Raw genomic sequence first — 18034 nt, 5'->3', positions numbered from 1 at the left:
AGGTGCTCTTATACATCAGTCACTGAAAGCAAGCATGCAAGTACAGCAGGCAGTGAAGAAAGCTAATGGCATGCTGGCCTTCATAACAAGGGGAATTGAGTATAAGAGCAAAGAGGTCCTTCTGCAGCTGTACAGGGCCCTGGTGAGACCACACCTGGAGTACTGTGTGCAGTTTTGGTCTCCAAATTTGAGGAAGGGCATTCTTGCTATTGAGGGAGTGCAGTGTAGGTTCACGAGGTTAATTCCCGGGATGGCGGGACTGTCATATGTCGAAAGATTGGAGCGACTGGGCTTGTATACTCTGGAATTTAGAAGGCTGAGAGGGGATCTTATTGAAACATATAAGATTATTAAGGGATTGGACACGCTGGAGGCAGGAAGCATGTTCCCGCTGATAGGTGAGTCCAGAACCAGAGGCCACAGTTTAAGAATAAGGGGTAGGCCATTTAGAACAGAGTTGAGGAAAAACTTTTTCACCCAGAGAGTGGTGGATGTATGGAATGCTCTGCCCCAGAAGGCTGTGGAGGCCAAGTCTCTGGATGCTTTCAAGAAAGAGATGGATAGAGCTCTTAAAGATAGCGGAATCAAAGGTTATGGGGATAAGGCAGGAACTGGATACTGATTGTGGGTGATCAGCCGTGATCACAGTGAATGGCAGTGCTGGCTCGAAGGGCCAAATGGCCTACTCCTGCACCTATTGGCTATTGTCTAACCACAATGCTATCTGCCAGTGGCATTGACAGGTGGACTGAAGGTAAAGTATGGTCGCCTGTGTTTAAACAGATGTATTATAGATTATAGAAAAGTGGAGGGCTATGTAGGAGGGAAGGATTAGATTGATCTTAGTAGGTTAAGAGGTCAGCACAGTGTCCTGGGCCAAAAGGCCTGTACTGCGCTGTATATCTTTAAATATATAAATAAACAGATGTCCACACTACAGTAACAGCAAAACAACATTATATTGTATATTAGTGTATTGCTGTGATAATTTAATTATCTGAATAAACTTTTGTAAAAAAAAAGCATCCTATCGACAATTGGAGCCTCACCATTAAGGTTACTTGACTAGGCAGGCAGCAGGGGTGGTGGGAGAAAACCAAATGCTGGATGTCTGCCGGTGTGGTGAGAACTTACCATCATGACAAGCAGAAAGTCCATGCCCGCACTCAGACGCAGCAAAGAGAACGGCTTGATGTCAATGGCGGTGAATGCTCCCCCCGACACGGGGAACTCTACCAACACACTGACCACGCTGAACAAATCCACATTGGGGCAATACTGGGTAAACTCAACAAAGACCACTCGGGTCCTGCCAACACAAAAGGACAAGACATTGTTTTAAAGTTTGCACAACGTATTGCTTTGCAAGTTTATCAGCAAGCAACCTACTGATCCCATTACATAGAATATAGAACGGTACAGCCTAGCATAGGCCCTTCGGCCCGCAATATTGTACCGACCCTTTAACCTAGTCTAATGCTTCCCTCCTGGATAGCCCGTCATTTTTCTTTCATCTATGTGTCTATCTAAGAGTCTCCTAAATGTCCCTGATGTATCTGCCTCTACCACCAATCTTCTCCGTGGATTGTCACCTTGTCGCGGTGGAGAGGCTTGTGTGGTCCTGTGATCCCGAGAGCAATGCCGTCTGGAGCTATGCTCCTGGTAGGGTCACCCATGGCGGTAAGGTCGAGGGTGAGGTCCCTGACAAAGAACAATCCAACCAAGACCTCAACGGTGGAACAGGCGGATGAAGTTACTTCAAACTCATCGGCTGTGAAGGCCGATGAAGGCTGCAACAAATCCATCAGCTCCAATCGTCGTGGTTTCCATGCCATTGGAATCAGCTGGTTGATTTGTGAAGTATCATGTGCTTCTTGGAGTGCAAAATCAAGTACACGTTAAACAAATACACGCACAGGCGTCTTCACTCTGTGGGCCACTTCTTCAGAACGAAGACCATCATCCTCGACCTCGAGGGATAGCCACGACTACCACCATCCCTGGCAGCACATTTCACGCACATGCCAATCTTTGTGTTAAAAATACTACCCTGACATCCCCCCCATACTTCCCTCCAATCACCTTAAAATTATGCCCTGCGATAAATGGGAAGAGGCGAGAGCGAAGCGCCAACTCTTTTTTCTCCCCCCCCCTTCGCAAATCAGCCCGGACAGACAGGAACAGCAGGGCTCTCACAGCTAACGGTTTAAAAAGTTTGTCTGTTTGGCGAGGTAAGTGGGTGAGTAGACTTATTTTTCCTGTTTCATTCGTGTAGAATTAGACAGCATGCCTGCAGGGTTAGTGCTTTGTTCAGAGTGTCAGATGTGGGAATCCTGGGAGACTTCCAGCCTCCCTGATGGTCACATCTGCGCCAGGTGCACCGAGTTGCAGCTCCTCAGAGACCATGTTAGGGATCTGGAGCTGCAGCTTGATGACCTACTGCTTATCAGGGAAAGTGAAGAGGTGATAGACAGGAGCTACAGGGAGGTAGTCATCCTGAGGCTACAGGGGTCAGAGAACTGAGTCGCTGTCTAGAGAGGGAAGGGAAATGCCTGGATAGTGGAGAGCACACCTGTGGCTGTCCCCCTCAGCAACAAATATCTTGTTCTGGATGCTGTTGAGGGGGATGACCTGACGGGGGACGCCCATGGTGACCGGGTCTCTGGCACTGAGCCTGGCACTGTTGTGCAGGAGAGAAGGAGGGTGAAGAGAAATGCGGTAGTCGTGGGGGATTCCATAGTCAGGGGAACAGACAGGAGATTCTGTGAGCCTGATAGAGATACCCACATGGTGTGCTGCCTCCCAGGTGCCAGGGTACAGGATGTCTCGGATCGGGTCCTGAATATTCTGAAGGGGGAGGGTGAGCAGCCAGTTGTCTTGGTACATGTTGGTACCAATGACATAGATAGGACAAAGGAGGAGGTCCTGAAGAGAGATTTCCAGGAGTTAGGAAGGAAGCTGAGAAGCAGGACCTCCAGGGTAGTAATCTCGGGATTGCTACCTGTGCCACGTGCTAGCGAGGGCAAGAGTAGTCGGATCAGGCAGATGAACGCGTGGCTGAGAGACTGGTGTAGGGGGCAGGGCTTCAGATTCTTGGATAATTGGGATCTCTTCTGGGGGAAGTATGACCTGTTCAAAAAGGACAGGTTACACCTGAACCCGAAGGGGACCAATAACCTGGCGGGAAAGTTTAATAGTGCTGTTAGGGAGGGTTTAAACTAATTTGGCAGGGGGATGGGAACCGGAATGATAGAGCGGAGGAAGAGGAAAACAGAAATAAATCTAAGATAGTGAGCAGTAAAGATGTCAGAAAAGACAGGCAGGTGATGGGGCAAATGTGTAGCCATTGGGATGAGTTGCAGTGCAATAAAGTTGCAGTGAAATCAAAGCAAAAAGTATCAAATACTGGTCTTAAGGCATTGTACTTAAATGCATGCAGCATAAGAAATAAGGTGGATGATCTTGTTGTACAGCTACAGATTGGCAGGTATGATATTGTGGCCATCACTGAGACCTGGCTAAAGGATGCATGTCTCTGGGAGCTGAATGTCCAAGGATACACGCTGTATCGGAAGGATAGGAAGGTAGGCAGAGGGGGAGGCGTAGCTTTATTGGTAAGAAATGATATTAAATCATTAGAAAGAGGTGATATAGGATTGGAAGGTGCAGAATCTTTATGGGTTGAGCTAAGGAATAGCAGGGGTAAAAGGACCCTGATGGCAGTTATTTATAGGCCTCCAAACAGCTGCAGGGATGTGGACTACAAATTACAACTGGAAATAGAAAAGGCTTGTCAGAAGGGCAGTGTTATGATAATTGTGGGGGATTTTAACATGCGAGTAGATCGGAAAAATCAGGTCGGCACTGGATCTCAAGAGAGAGAATTTGTAGAATGTCTGCGAGATGGCTTTTTAGAACAGCTTGTTGTTGAGCCCACTAGGGGATCGGCTGTACTGGATTGGGTATTGTGTAATGAACCGGAGGTGATTGGAGAGATTGAGGTGAAGGAACCCTTAGGAGGCAGTGATCATAACATGATTGAGTTTACTGTGAAATTAGAAAAAAAGAAGCCGAAATCTGATGTGTCGGTGTTTCAGTGGAGTAAAGGAAACTACAATGGCATGAGAGAGGAACAGGCCAAAGTTGACTGGAAAGAGACACTGACGGGAAAGACGGCAGAGCAGCAGTGGCTGGAGTTTATGCGAGAAATGAGGAATGTGCAAGACAGGTATATTCCAAAAAAGAAGAAATTTTCGAGTGGAAAAAGGATGCAACCGTGGTTGACAAGAGAAGTCAAAGCCAAAGTTAAAGCTAAGGAGAGGGCATACAAGCAAGCAAAAATTAGTGGGAAGACAGAGGATTGGGAAGTCTTTAAAACCTTACAAAAGGAAACCAAGAAGGTCATTAAGAGAGAAAAGATTAACTATGAAAGGAAACTAGCAAATAATATCGAAGAGGATACTAAAAGCTTTTTCAAGTATATAAAGAGTAAAAGACAGGTATAGGACCGATAGAAAATGATACTGGAGAAATTGTAATGGGAGATGAGGAGATGGCAGAGGAACTGAACAAGTATTTTGCATCAGTCTTCACTGAGGAAGACAGCAGGATACCGGACACTCAAGGGTGGCAGGGAAGAGAAGTGTGCGCAGTCACAATTACGACAGAGAAAGTACTCAGGAAGCTGAATAGGCTAAAGGTCGATAAATCTCCTGGACCAGATGGAATGCACCCTTGTGTTCTGAAGGAAGTAGCTGTGGAGATTGCGGAGGCATTAGCAATGATCTTTCAAAAGTCGATAGATTCTGGCATGGTTCCGGAGGACTGGAAGATTGCAAATGTCACTCCGCTATTTAAGAAGGGGGCAAGGAAGCAAAAAGGAAATTATAGACCTGTTAGCTTGACGTCGGTGGTTGGGAAGTTGTTGGAGTCGATTGTCAAGGATGAGGTTACAGAGTACCTGGAGGCATATGACAAGATAGGCAGAACTCAGCATGGATTCCTTAAAGGAAAATCCTGCCTGACAAACCTATTACAATTTTTTGAGGAAATTACCAGTAGGCTAGACAAGGGAGATGCAGTGGATGTTGTATATTTGGATTTTCAGAAGGCCTTTGACAAGGTGCCACACATGAGGCTGCTTAACAAGATAAGAGCCCATGGAATTACAGGAAAGTTACATACGTGGATAAAGCGTTGGCTGATTGGCAGGAAACAGAGAGTGGGAATAAAGGGATCCTATTCTGGTTGGCTGCCGGTTACCAGTGGTGTTCAACAGGGGTCTGTGTTGGGGCTGCTTCTTTTGACATTGTACATCAACAATTTGGATTATGGAATAGATGGCTTTGTGGCTAAGTTTGCTGACGATACGAAGATAGGTGGAGGGGCCGGTAGTGCTGAGGAAACGGAGAGTCTGCAGAGAAACTTGGATAGATTGGAAGAATGGGCAGAGAAGTGGCAAATGAAGTACAATGTTGGAAAGTGTATGGTTATGCACTTTGGCAGAAAAAATAAACGGGCAGACTATTATTTAAATGGGGAAAGAATTCAAAGTTCTGAGATGCAACGGGACTTGGGAGTCCTCGTACAGGATTCCCTTAAAGTTAACCTCCAGGTTGAGTTGGTAGTGAAGAAGGCGAATGCAATGTTGGCATTCATTTCTAGAGGAATAGAGTATAGGAGCAGGGATGTGATGTTGAGGCTTTATAAGGCGCTGGTGAGACCTCACTTGGAGTACTGTGGGCAGTTTTGGTCTCCTTATTTAAGAAAGGATGTGCTGACATTGGAGAGGGTACAGAGAAGATTCACTAGAATGATTCTGGGAATGAGAGGGTTAACATATGAGGAACGTTTGTCTGCTCTTGGACCGTATTCCTTGGAGTTTAGAAGAATGAGGGGAGACCTCATAGAAACATTTCGAATGTTAAAAGGCATGGACAGAGTGGATGTGGCAAAGTTGTTTCCCATGATGGGGGAGTCTAGTGCAAGAGGGCATGACTTCAAGATTGAAGGGTGCCCTTTCAGAACAGAAATGCGAAAAAATTTTTTTAGTCAGAGGGTGGCGAATCTATGGAATTTGTTGCCACGGGCAGCAGTGGAGGCCAAGTCATTGGGTGTATTTAAGGCAGAGATTGATAGGTATCTGAGTAGCCAGGGCATCAAAGGTTATGGTGAGAAGGTGGGGCAGTGGGACTAAATAGGATAAAATGGATCAGCTCATGATAAAATGGCAGAGCAGACTCGATGGGCCGAATGGCCTACTTCTGCTCCTTTGTCTTATGGTCTTATGGTATATTACCCATTTCTATCCTGTGAGAAAGGGTCTGCATGTCCACCCTGTCAATGTCTCTTATCATCTTGTACACCTCTATCAAGTCAACTCTTATCCTCCTTTGCTGCTGAGAGAAAAGTCTTAGTTCACTCAACCTTTCCTCATAAGACGTGCTCTCTAATCTATTCTGGTAAACCTCCTCTGCACCTTCTCTACAGCTTCCAGTATCTGTGAAAATCTCACAGATATGCCTTTAGAAAGCACTGCTTTTGAACTAGTATTGTACACAAAGCAAAACAGAGATAGGAACTTAAATGTAATTTTATTAGAAAAATGCCCTATCGTTGCCTCTCATAATTTTATAAACTTTTACCCGGGTCTCCCCCCAGCCTCTGAGACACTAGAGAAAACAACCCACTCCCACTTCTTTCGTACAAATGACCTCAAATCCAGGCAGTATCCCGGTAAACTTCTCCTGCACTCTTTCCAAATCCTCTATTTGTTTTCTGTAATGGAGTGACCAGAATCGTACACCAAAGTTTTCCTTCAACAAGAGAAAATCTGCAGATGCTGGAAATCTGAGCAACACACGAAAAATGCTGGAGGAACCCAGCAGGCCAAGCAGCATCAATGGAAAAAAGCAGAGTTGGTGTTTTGGGCTGAAACGCTTGGGCAGGACGAAGCTTTCCTTCCTCGGCATAACTAGCTGCTGAGCCTTTGCAATGACATCTCCATTGCCAAGTGCTTGGGTCTCTACCAAACCAATGTCTGATGGCAACAGGAGTTCAGAAAGAGTAAGGTCTTGCCACTGAGATGTGTCAGCGCTGAGGGTAAAATCCAAAGTTCTGGGACTGCAGTCAGTTGGATGAGTTAAAGCGTAATAGGGGGCCAAAATTAAAAAGGGTGATGAATACCGAGCTGAATGTATTGTATTTTAATGCACATGGTAAATGGAATAAGGTAGATGACTTGGTAACACAATTAGTGATGGCAGTAATGAGAATTGCTGAATCGTGGCTGAAAGAAAATCATAATTAGGAGCTTAACACCCAAGGACACATATTGTATCGAAAGGATAGGCAGGTAGGCAGAGGGGGTGGGGAGGCTCTTTTGGTAAAAAATGAAATCAAATTCTTAGAACAAGGTGACATAGGATTAGAAGATGGAGGATGCTTGTGGGTAGAGATAAGAAATTGCAAAGGAAAAAGACCCTGATGGGAGTCGTGTACAGATACCCAAACAATAGCCATGATGTGGGATACAAATTTCAATGAGAGATAGAAAAGGCATGTAAAAAGAGCAATTATGCTATAAACATAGGGGATTTTAATATGCAGGTAGATTGGGAAAATCAGCTTGGTGTTGGATCCCAAAACAGGGAATTTGGAGAATGCCTATGAGGTGGCTTTTTTGAGCCCGCTAGGGCAATGGCATTTCTGGATTAGGTGTTAGACATAGACATAGACATACTTTATTGATCCCGAGGGAAATTGAGTTTCATTACAGCTGCACCAACCAAGAATAGAGCATAAATAAAGCAATACAAAAACCACAAACAATCAAACAACAATATGCAAACTATGCCAGATGGAAATAAGTCCAGGACCAGCCTATTGGCTCAGGGTGTCTGACCCTCCACGGGAGGAGCTGCAAAGTTCGATGGCCACAGGCAGGAACAACCTCCCGTGACGCCCAGTGTTGTATCTCGGTGGAATATGGCTGGAGTCCAACAGCAAAAAGTTCAATAACCAGGCTACAAACACATTCCTTGATCGTAATATGACCAGGATTGCACCATCCGTTGTTAACCAGAACAGCAAGCCCCCAACTCCTTTACGCTTACCACTCTCAGTGCACTTCCGGTCAGCCCGAACAGTCTGGAAGCCCTCCATGGAAAAGTTTTGGTTGGGTATGTCCATGTGCAGCCACATTTCAGTAAAACACATAACACTGCTCTGGGTTATGTAGTGACCCAGATTTAATTAGGGAGCTTACGGTAAAGGAGCCCTTAGAAGGAAGTTATCATAATATAATATAATTCACCCTGCTGTTTGAGAAGGAGAGGATAAAGTTAGATGAGGAGGTATTTTTTTAGCCAGAAGGTGGTGAATCTATGGAATTCATTGCCATGAAAGGCTGTGCAAGCCAAGTCTTTGATATATTTAAGGCAAAGATGAATTCATTCTTGATTAATAAAAACACCAAAGATTACGGGGAGAAGGCAGGAGAATGAGGTCGAGCGGGATAATATATCAAGCATGATGGAATGGTGGAGCAGAATTGATGGGCTAAATGACCTAATTCTGCTCATATGCCTTATGGTCTTATGCTTCTGAAAATCCAACTGTTCCAAAAAATGGAATGTTTATATATTTTTTGATAACACTCACCTTCTGTCCAGCCAGTTGCTCTCCTGTAACCGCCACAGAGTGGAGTTGCTCTGGTCCATTGTCCTGCCCAGTTTCTGCACGTATCCTCCGCTGTCCGCCACTGTTGTCTGGCCCCAGTACCACACCCTGGGGGAGATTGAGTCAGATGTGATAATACTCACTTCACTTTGCAGAAACATGGAATAGAACAGCATGATGCAGGCCTTTCGGCCTACAATGTTGTGCCAACATCTTAACCTGCTCCACGATCAATCTAACCCTCCCCTCCCACATTGTCCATAACATTCCATTTTTCTATCATCCATATGCCTATCCAAAAGTCTCTTAAATGTCCCTAATGATTCTGCCTCTAACACCAGCCCTGGTAGTGTTTCCAGACACCCCTCACTCTCTCTGTAAGTACCCAATGTCTAAAGGTGCTGTGGATTCCTCCCACATTCCTAAAATGTAAGGTTAGAGTTACTTTCAGTATATCCATGGACTGTGTTGGGCATTGCTGCAAACGACACATTTCACTGTATGCTTCGATATTTTGATGTACATGTGACAAATAATCCTGATATTTATCTTTATTGGGCTTTCAGGAAATCAAGGGATGTGTGGCTGGAGCAGAAATAAAACAATCGTATTGAATACTGGATCCGAATAGCCTACTCTCTTGCAACTATGAGAGTCACGGAACATAGAAACAGGCCCTTTGTCCCATCAATTTCTGACCACACAGACCATCAATCTCCCAATTATAATCACCCTTCACAATTCCCTCTCACGTTCTGCCACTCACCCACACACTGAGCTGATTTACTGACAATAATTGACCCACCAACCCAGATGTGGGAGGAAATCGGAGCTCCTGGAGGAAGCCCACACAGTTACAGGGAGATCTCCGCAACAGAGATCAGGAGCGAACCCAGAACATTGGAGCTGCCAGGCTGCTGTACTCATGGAGTCATTGAGGACTACAGCACAAAACAGGCCCTTCGGCCCATCTAGTCCATGCTGACCTGTTACTCTGTCCAGTCCCATTGACCTGCACCTGCAGCATAGACCTGCATACCCCTTTCATATACTTACTCAGCCAGATTTCTCTGAAATGCTAAAATCAAACCTGCTGGCAGCTCATTCCACACTCTCACCACCCTTTGAGTGAAGAGGTTCCCCCTCAGGTTCCCCTTAAATATTTCACCTTTTACACTTAACCCATGACTGTTAGTTGTAGTCTCACTCAACCCCAGTGGAAAAAGCCTGCTTGCTTTTACCCTATCTACACCCCTCATAATTTTGTATACCTCTTTCAAATCTCCCCTCATTTTCCTAAGATCCAGGTTCTAACCTATTCAACCTTCCTCTATAACTCAGATCCTCAGTCAGTGGGAACTCTCAGAATCAAAGACTGCTCTCTCCCAGAGAACAGAAGGTTTGGAAATGGATGAGTCTAGCCATTGGGGTTACCAGTCCAGTAAGACAGACACCATGCTGCCCAAACCGAGATTTCAGAATGCATCCTTACTCTGCTAGATCAGGTGATGAGTACAGCCAGGCGTTGCTCCGATTCGTGACTGGGCTCTTCCATCCAACCTCGTAGTCACTGGTATCTTCAACCAAGGGGTAGTGTAAACATTGTCTGGTCACTGGAGATGGGGGAGCTTGCTGAAGGCATTGAACTGGGCGGGAGACAGAAAAGGAAACATGGCTAGCCTGATGTGTTTCATTAACGGTGGAAACATTCGAGACAGATATAAACCCAGCCTAATATTCCAGCTAACTTCACCCTGAATAGGGTTTAACCAATCCGAACTGGAAAAGCCAAATTTCAAAGAATGATTTGGCAATGGTCCATCATACACTCTATAAGCCTCTGAAGAATTTACGATGGACATCACTATTTCAAGTAGGCTGTTACATTCAAACCAACAAAATAGAATTTATAAATACAAGTAAGAATTACTACCATCAAGAAGGAGATACAGGAGCCTGAAGACACACAGTCAACAGTTTAACAAGTGCTTTTCTGAATGCACGATGAACCCATGTACACTAGCTCACTATTTTTGCTCTTTTTTGCATTACTTACTTAATTTTATTTTCTTTATATATTTTTTCCTATTGTAATTTATAGTTTTTATGTACTTCACTGTACTGCTGGTACAAAACAACAAACTTCACAAAACATGTCAGTGATATTAAAGCTGATTCTGATTCTAAATGAAGGTTCTGTAGTTTAATCTCAATTTGAACAAATCCAGTAATTTTCAGTTCCCAGTGTATCCAACAGACTGAAAAACTGGGTAAGCAAAAGTCCCTGATGGTGATGTATGGGGGTAAACATCTTGTCAGCATCCTCAGAACAAATAAATTCAACTCTCAATCTTCTAAATGAAAATGAATAGAGGCCTGCATTACCCATAGATCATTCCTCACTCTATTTTTATACCGAGTTAACCTTTTATGAGCAGACTCCTATAGAAATGTCTCCTTCCTCGAATAAGGAGACTAAAACCGTAGGCATTTCTCTGTACTATTGAAGCAAGACTCCCCTACTTCAGTCTCCATTGTCCTGTGAAGTAAATTTTCCATCCGCTTTCCTCAGTACCATCTGCTTAGAGTCAGGGCCAAACAGAATGAAAGCAGGCCATGCCGACGATGTTGGCCAATGAGACAGACCCTCTGCCTGCATTTGTATTGTAGCCCTCTAAACTTCTCCTACCTATGTAATTATCTGGATAAGTACATGAATAGGACAAATTATACTTGCCTAGGGTTTTACATGTTGCTAATGTGTCTACCTCAACTGCCACTTAGACCAGGAGACCGTAAAATATAGGAGCAGAATTAGGCCATTTGGCCCATCAAGTTTGCTACGCCATGTCATCATGACTGATCCATTTTACTTCTCAGTTCCAATCTCCCACCTTCTCCCTGAATCCCTTCATGCCTTAATCAATCACGAATCTATCAACTTCTGCCTTAAATATATGTAAAGACTTGGCTTCCACTGCCCACCTATCGGGGCGGTGCTAAGGTGGTGCTAGCTGGTGCTATAGCCCCAGCAGAAATTACAATAGCACCACCAAGAAATTAACTGAAATTTCACATAAAAATTGCAGCTGCTTTACTTTCTCTGTATAGTTTTGAATACAGTTTGTTTCTCTAGTTGATCTAGTGAAACAGTGCCCCCAACTACCATAGCACCCATGCAACAATAAAGTTATAAACTCTGTCAGATCCACTCTACTCTTCTGCTTATTCGTTCGTTGTCAATGTCTTGCCATTGCTGTCCGTTGGTTAGATCAGTTAAGCTGATCTAAGATCACTTAAGGTGGTGATGTCACTCACGCGAGAGATTGATAGTATACATCCAGGCACATATTCATGGTCTTGCGAGACTAACGGATGCCACACACACACACATTGTGCTTTTACAAACTAGCATGGGCCTGGCACGTGCATTATTTTGGCCGGCGTGAAAAATGTATCGACTTTTAGTGAGAAAATGACCTGATCCAGAGGAATCAGTGGTGTCTCAGCCTGAGCCTGTCTTAATTGAAAGTGACATGCAGAAAGAATTAAGTGGGGATGAGGATGACAGCAGTTCATCGAAGGAGTGTGAGGGCGAAGTAGAGGAACAAGAAATGGAGCGGGATTCGGAAGAGAACGAGGATGAAGCTGCTCTTAGTGCTAGTGGGAATACTGTTAGCGATGTTAGCCAGCAGCCTGAGGAAGGACCCCATCGGCCAGCATTGAAAAAGTACCCTTCGCTGCTCGCAACAGTTTGGCAATCAGCAAAGGAGTTTTATTCGTGGCTAGTTTGACTGACTGGAATGTTCGATCACAAAAGATACTACGTTCTGCTTCGCATGCAGGAATTTCCTGTGTGGAGGACATGTTTTCCATTCTGAGTCTACCTTCACTGTCACCGGTTACCGCAACTGGCGGAAAGCTACAACAGCTTTCAAAACCCACCATGTAAGTGCAGCTCATGAGTTGGCTATGGAGACACGGACCGAATTCAGATTGAGAGATCAAGACAGTTCAAGATTGGGAAATACGCCTGACAAAGGCCATGAAAATATCGTCCAAAAAAATCGTGAGTATATGAGAGCAGTGGTTGAGTCTCCAGCAAGGACAGACAGTGAATGACACGGTGGAATTTCTAGCTCCAATGAGACCCTACCGCGATGCATTTATAGATTTATGCAAACTAATCTGCATACCGCTAACTCTAGCTGTGACATCTGCCTCATGCAAACAGAGTTTCTCTCGCCTCAGACGCCTCAAAAAATTGCTAAGGAATAGCAGCGGCGATGCTCGGAACAGCAACTTGCCCCTGTTGGCCATAAACAGCCAGACGACCAAAGCACTTGACATCCAGAAAATAATTGATGCTTTCACTACCAAACACAACAGACGGATTGTGCTTCTCTGAAAACATCAATGGTGAGTGCAGTTGATTAAAAAAAAAATTGATCCAAGACTAATGCTGATTATAATTATTATTTTGTGGTGGATACTCCATAGTCCTTATGTTTCCTGCAAATCCCAAAATATTACATTTACTGCTATTAACCCTACTGGTTTTGCTTATACTTCCAAGCGGTGATTCTGTTGATTTTTTTTTAATTCAGTAGCCGAATTAATTGAGGTATTCCATGGTCAGAGTACGATTTGTCCAACTCCTGGTAAAGCCTTGCCTTATTTGACTTTAATAACAGTGTATCTTTTGGCTTTGTCTGTCTATGTAATGCGAATAGCAGTGGACATTGTTGTGTTTTTCAGTTGAAAAGCACACATTTGACACTGATTGCAGGATTGGTGCATGATTCACGTTGTGCTCTGTTGGTTTGTTTGTTTATGCTCTGTGTAGCCCGTGTTGTCTCTGATGCTGTTGACACTGTCATAGTTCACTTCTATACTATATTTATCAATTGCTGTTGCTTGTGAATCAACAGAGGCATTTATAATAGGCACATAATGCTTGAAACTGACTTTTGAACGCCATGCGTCTGGCCTTGCGAATACATATTACCAGACAGTACATCCCTCAGCACCATCACTGAATAATTCAGCCCCACTGTAGCACCAGCAAGAAAAAATCTCTGGTGCCGCCACTGCCACCCTGTAGCAATGAGTTCCACAGATTCACCACTCTCTGGCTAAAGAAATTCCTCCTCATCTCCATTCTAAAAGGATGTCCCTCTATTCTGAGGCTGTGTCCTTTGGTCTTAGACGCCTCCACCAAATCATAGGAATCCTCTTCTCTAAGTTGACTCTATTGCGGCCTTTCAACATTTGATAGGAGTCAATGAGGTCCCACCCCCCTCATTTCTGGCAGCTCATTCCAAACTCGCACTCTACTCCCGTGAAGAAGTTGGACCTGATGGCCATTTTAATCTCTCATCTCTGATCTTAAACCAGTGACCTCTTGTTTTTAGCAACCCGTCCATGGGGAAAAATGTCTCGCGCAGTCTATGCTTCTCATGATTTTATGTACCTCTATTAGGTCACCCCCACAATCTCCTACATTCTAGGTCTAGAGAATTAAGTCCTAGTCAATGCAACATCTCCTTATGACTCAGGCTCCCAAATCCAGACAAAAATCCTGGTAAATCTTTTCTGCAGCACTTCCTAGTTCAATATCGTCTTTCCTGCAACACTAGACCTAAACTGTACACAGCACTCCAAGTGTGGCCTCATCAATGTCTTAGATAACTACAACATAACTTCATAACTCCTACACGCTTACTCCTTGTTGGATCTGACTGTTCAATTCTAGGGTTCAACTGTTCAATTGTTATTTTCTTTACAGTTTAACAACTAATTATCTGCTTGTATTTTATATAATTACTTATATACAAGTAACTGCTTACTATGATTCCTATAGTATGCATATAACCATTTAATATAAAGTATAACTCTGGAAGCTTCTTTGTCCTGTATTAAGTGTATAAGTGTTTTCTCATTGGCTAATTTGGTACTGTAGTACTGTATGGACAAAGTGCTCTCTAACTGGTGAATTATTATCTATGGATTTGAATGGAATTTTTCTTATCTCTCTGGGTATAAAATAGTTGTTGTGTTACAGTCACCATATTCTTTTTCCTGTGCTTTCCCTGTCAAGTTTTCTTCTCTTCCATCAACTCTTCACAAAACGATTATATTGCAATGTTTTGTGTCTCGATCCTGAATTTTGAAAGAACTGTCAATTTTAAAATTAGAATCCATCATCTGAAAGGCCTAGATAGGGTGGATGTGGAAAGATTGTTTCTGATCGTTGGGGAGTCAGAGATGAGAGGGCATAGCCTCAAAACAGAGGGATGCCCATTTAGAACAGAGAGGAGGAGGGGTCGGAGGATGGTGAATCTGTGGAATTCATTGCTACAGATGGCTATGGAGGCCAAGTTGTTGTGTATATTTAAAGCAGAGGTTGACAGGTTCTTGATTAATCATGGTGTCAAAGGTTACTGGGAGAAGGTAGGAGGTTAAGAGGGTTAGTAAATCGGCTACAACTGAATGGTAGAGCAGGTTTGACGGACCAAATAGCCAATTCTACTTCTATGTCTTATGATCTACTGTTTTGTGCTTCATGTACATGATATCCGTCTCTCTCTAAGAAAAAAGTTATCTTTCATCTTTCTCCAGTTAAACATTGATTCTGATTTTTCATTCCCCTGACCAAAGTGGGAAACCTCACATAGTTCCACGTCGTACGGCATCTGCCAAATATTTACTCTCGCCCCATCTAACTTATCTATCTCTCTTTGTGAACCATTCCTATTATTCTCACAGGGCACCTTTCATCAGTATCTTTGGCTACAACAAACTCAGTCCTTTTATCCAAGTCATTAATGTTGTCTGTAAATAGTTGGTGCCCCAGTTCAGTGGCACTCCATTAGTTGCAACTTAACAACTGAAAATGAGCCACTTATCCTGACTCTGTTTTCACTTAGTTAGCCGATCCTCTGTCTACGCCATCATGTGTGCGTGAATCTTTTATTAAATCAAATTTGGAAATCCAAATAGACCACAGCCAACAATCTTCTTTAAGCACACTGCTTGTTAAATTCTCATAGAACTCTGGTGAAAAAATATTTTCCTGTTATATATCTACAAGAAAGATATCAATAAGATCGAAAGAGTGCAGAGAAAATATACAATGATGTTATCGGGACTTGAGGACCTCCTCCATTATGTAACATTTCTATCCTGGGAGAAGGATTCTGACTCTCTACCATACGACATTGGAATAGAATTAGGCCATTTGGCCCATCAAGTCTGCTTTGCCATTCCATCATGTCTGAATGACTATCCCTCTCAACCTCATTCTCCTGCCTTCTCCCCATAACCTCTGATGCCCTGGTTAATCAAGAACCTATCAAGTTCCATTTTAACTATAGCCAATGACTATGCCTCCACAGCCATCTGTGGCACAGTTTCACCACCCTCCACCGAAAGAAATTCCTCCCCATCTCTGTTCTAAATGGACCTCCCCCTATATTGAGGCTGTGCCCTTAGTCCTAGACTCCCCCACTATGGAAAACATCCTCTCCATGTCCACTCTGTCTAGGCCTTTCAACGTTCGATAGGTTTCAATGAGATCCCCCCTCATTCTTCTACACTCCAGCGGGTACAAGCCGAGAACCATCAAACGCTCCTCATACATTAATCATTTCATCCCCGGAATCATTCTTGTGATCCTCCTCTGGACTGTCTCCAATGCCATCACGTCCGACTCTGTTCATTGCTCTCACATTTCCATGTCTGCAATTTGCACTAAAACACCTCAAAGGCATGCAGGGTTCAATATAATTATAAGAACTTTTACCATGGTTTACTTTTGAACGAACTTGGCGTAGTCGTGCACAACCCAACAAAGTCCTGCTTTGGTTGTTGTAGAGATATGGCAGCAATGCCTCTGCCATCCACTTAAATAGTTCCCCTGATCTGAAAGAGACAGAGAATCAGATGGTCTCCAATGAAGCATGTGGTTCAATACCTTAAACAGGGGCAATATTAGGAACAGGCTTAGAATTGTCCTCTGATACCATAAGGGTCAACATATGGTGCATTGGCCTTCATTAGTTGGCGACTGAGATCAAAATTCGCAAGGTAATGTTGCAGTTCTACATCCAGTGGCCACTATATAAGCTACCCCCTGCTACTCAACAAGTGGCCACTGACCTTCTGCTGTGTAGCCCATCCATTTCAAGATTTGACAGGATGTGTGTTCAGAGATACTCTTCTGCACACCACTATTGTAACACGTGATTATCTGAGTTACTGTCAGCTTGAAACAGTCTTGCCATTCTCCTCTGACCTCTCTCATTAACGAGGCATTTTTGCCCAGAGAACTACTGCTCACTAGGTGTGTTTTGTTTCTCGTGCCATTCTCTGTAATCTCTAGAGACCGGCGTGTATGAAAATCACAGGTCAGCAGCTTCTGAGGTACAAATTTGGGACCAGTGATCATTCTGTGGTCAAAGTCACTTAGATCACATTTCTTCCCCATTCTGATGTTTGGTTTGAACAACAAATGAAACTCTTGACCTTGTCTGCATGCTTTTATACATTGAGTTGCTGCCACACAATTGGATTAGATATTTGTATTAACAAGGAGGTGTGCCTAACAAAGTGGTCACTAAGTGTACACCCCACACCTGGAATATTGTGTTCAGCTCTGGCCGCCTCATTACAGAAAGGATTTGGAAGCTTTAGAAAGGGTGCAGAGGAGATCCACCAAGATACTGCCTGGATTAGAGAGCATGTCTTATAAGGAAATGTTGAGCAAGCTGGGGCTTTTCTCCTTGAAGTGAAGGAGGATGAGAGGTGACTTGACAGAGGTGTGTAAGATGATAAGAGGCATTGATAGAGTGGACAGCCAGAGACTTTTTCCCAGGGCAGAAATGGTTAATACAAGAGAGCATGATTTTAAGGTGAATGGAGAAAGTATGGGGGGGGGATGTCAGAGGTAGGTTTTTTTTTTATACAGAGTGGTAGTTGTGTGGAATCAAGGGTGATGGTAGAGGCAGCGATATAGAGACATTTAAGAAACTCTTAGATAGGCACATAGGTGAAAGGGAAATGGGGAGCTACGTGTGAGGGAAGTATTGTTGATCTTGGAGTAGGTTAAAAGGTCAGCATAACATGATGGGTTGAAGAACCTTATTGTGCTCTATGTTCTGTCTTGCATGAGCTGCTCAGTGATTCTGTCGAACCTCGTGCCCATGGAGAGTAGGCTGGTTACCGTGACGTGCTGAGATGCGTCCACGTCTCTCTGCTGTTTCTTGCGGCAGCTGCAACTTGCTCTTGTGTAGGGTAGTGGTACGGACTGGGAGGACAATAAGACCATAAGACATGGGAGCAGAATTAGGCCATT

At 43.9% G+C, this 18034-nt stretch overlaps 1 protein-coding gene across 1 annotated transcript in view; it reads right to left on the bottom strand.

Annotated features, from left to right (window-relative positions):
• Positions 1–18034, bottom strand: part of pkd1a (polycystic kidney disease 1a) — a 286990-nt gene that overhangs the window by 15123 nt on the left and 253833 nt on the right. The window contains exons 40-43 of the mRNA XM_063059334.1: positions 16484–16602; positions 10172–10325; positions 8662–8787; positions 1135–1309 (exon numbers count right to left, since the gene is read on the bottom strand). Of these exons, the coding sequence (XP_062915404.1) occupies positions 1135–1309; positions 8662–8787; positions 10172–10325; positions 16484–16602 (574 nt within the window). The remainder of the gene's footprint in view (positions 1–1134; positions 1310–8661; positions 8788–10171; positions 10326–16483; positions 16603–18034) is intronic.

The sequence above is a fragment of the Mobula hypostoma genome, chromosome 9, assembly GCF_963921235.1.
Source record: "Mobula hypostoma chromosome 9, sMobHyp1.1, whole genome shotgun sequence".
In the NCBI taxonomy this organism is placed as follows: domain Eukaryota; kingdom Metazoa; phylum Chordata; class Chondrichthyes; order Myliobatiformes; family Myliobatidae; genus Mobula; species Mobula hypostoma.
Note: the sequence above shows the minus strand (reverse complement) of the source record. Positions and strands in the feature narration are given on the sequence as shown.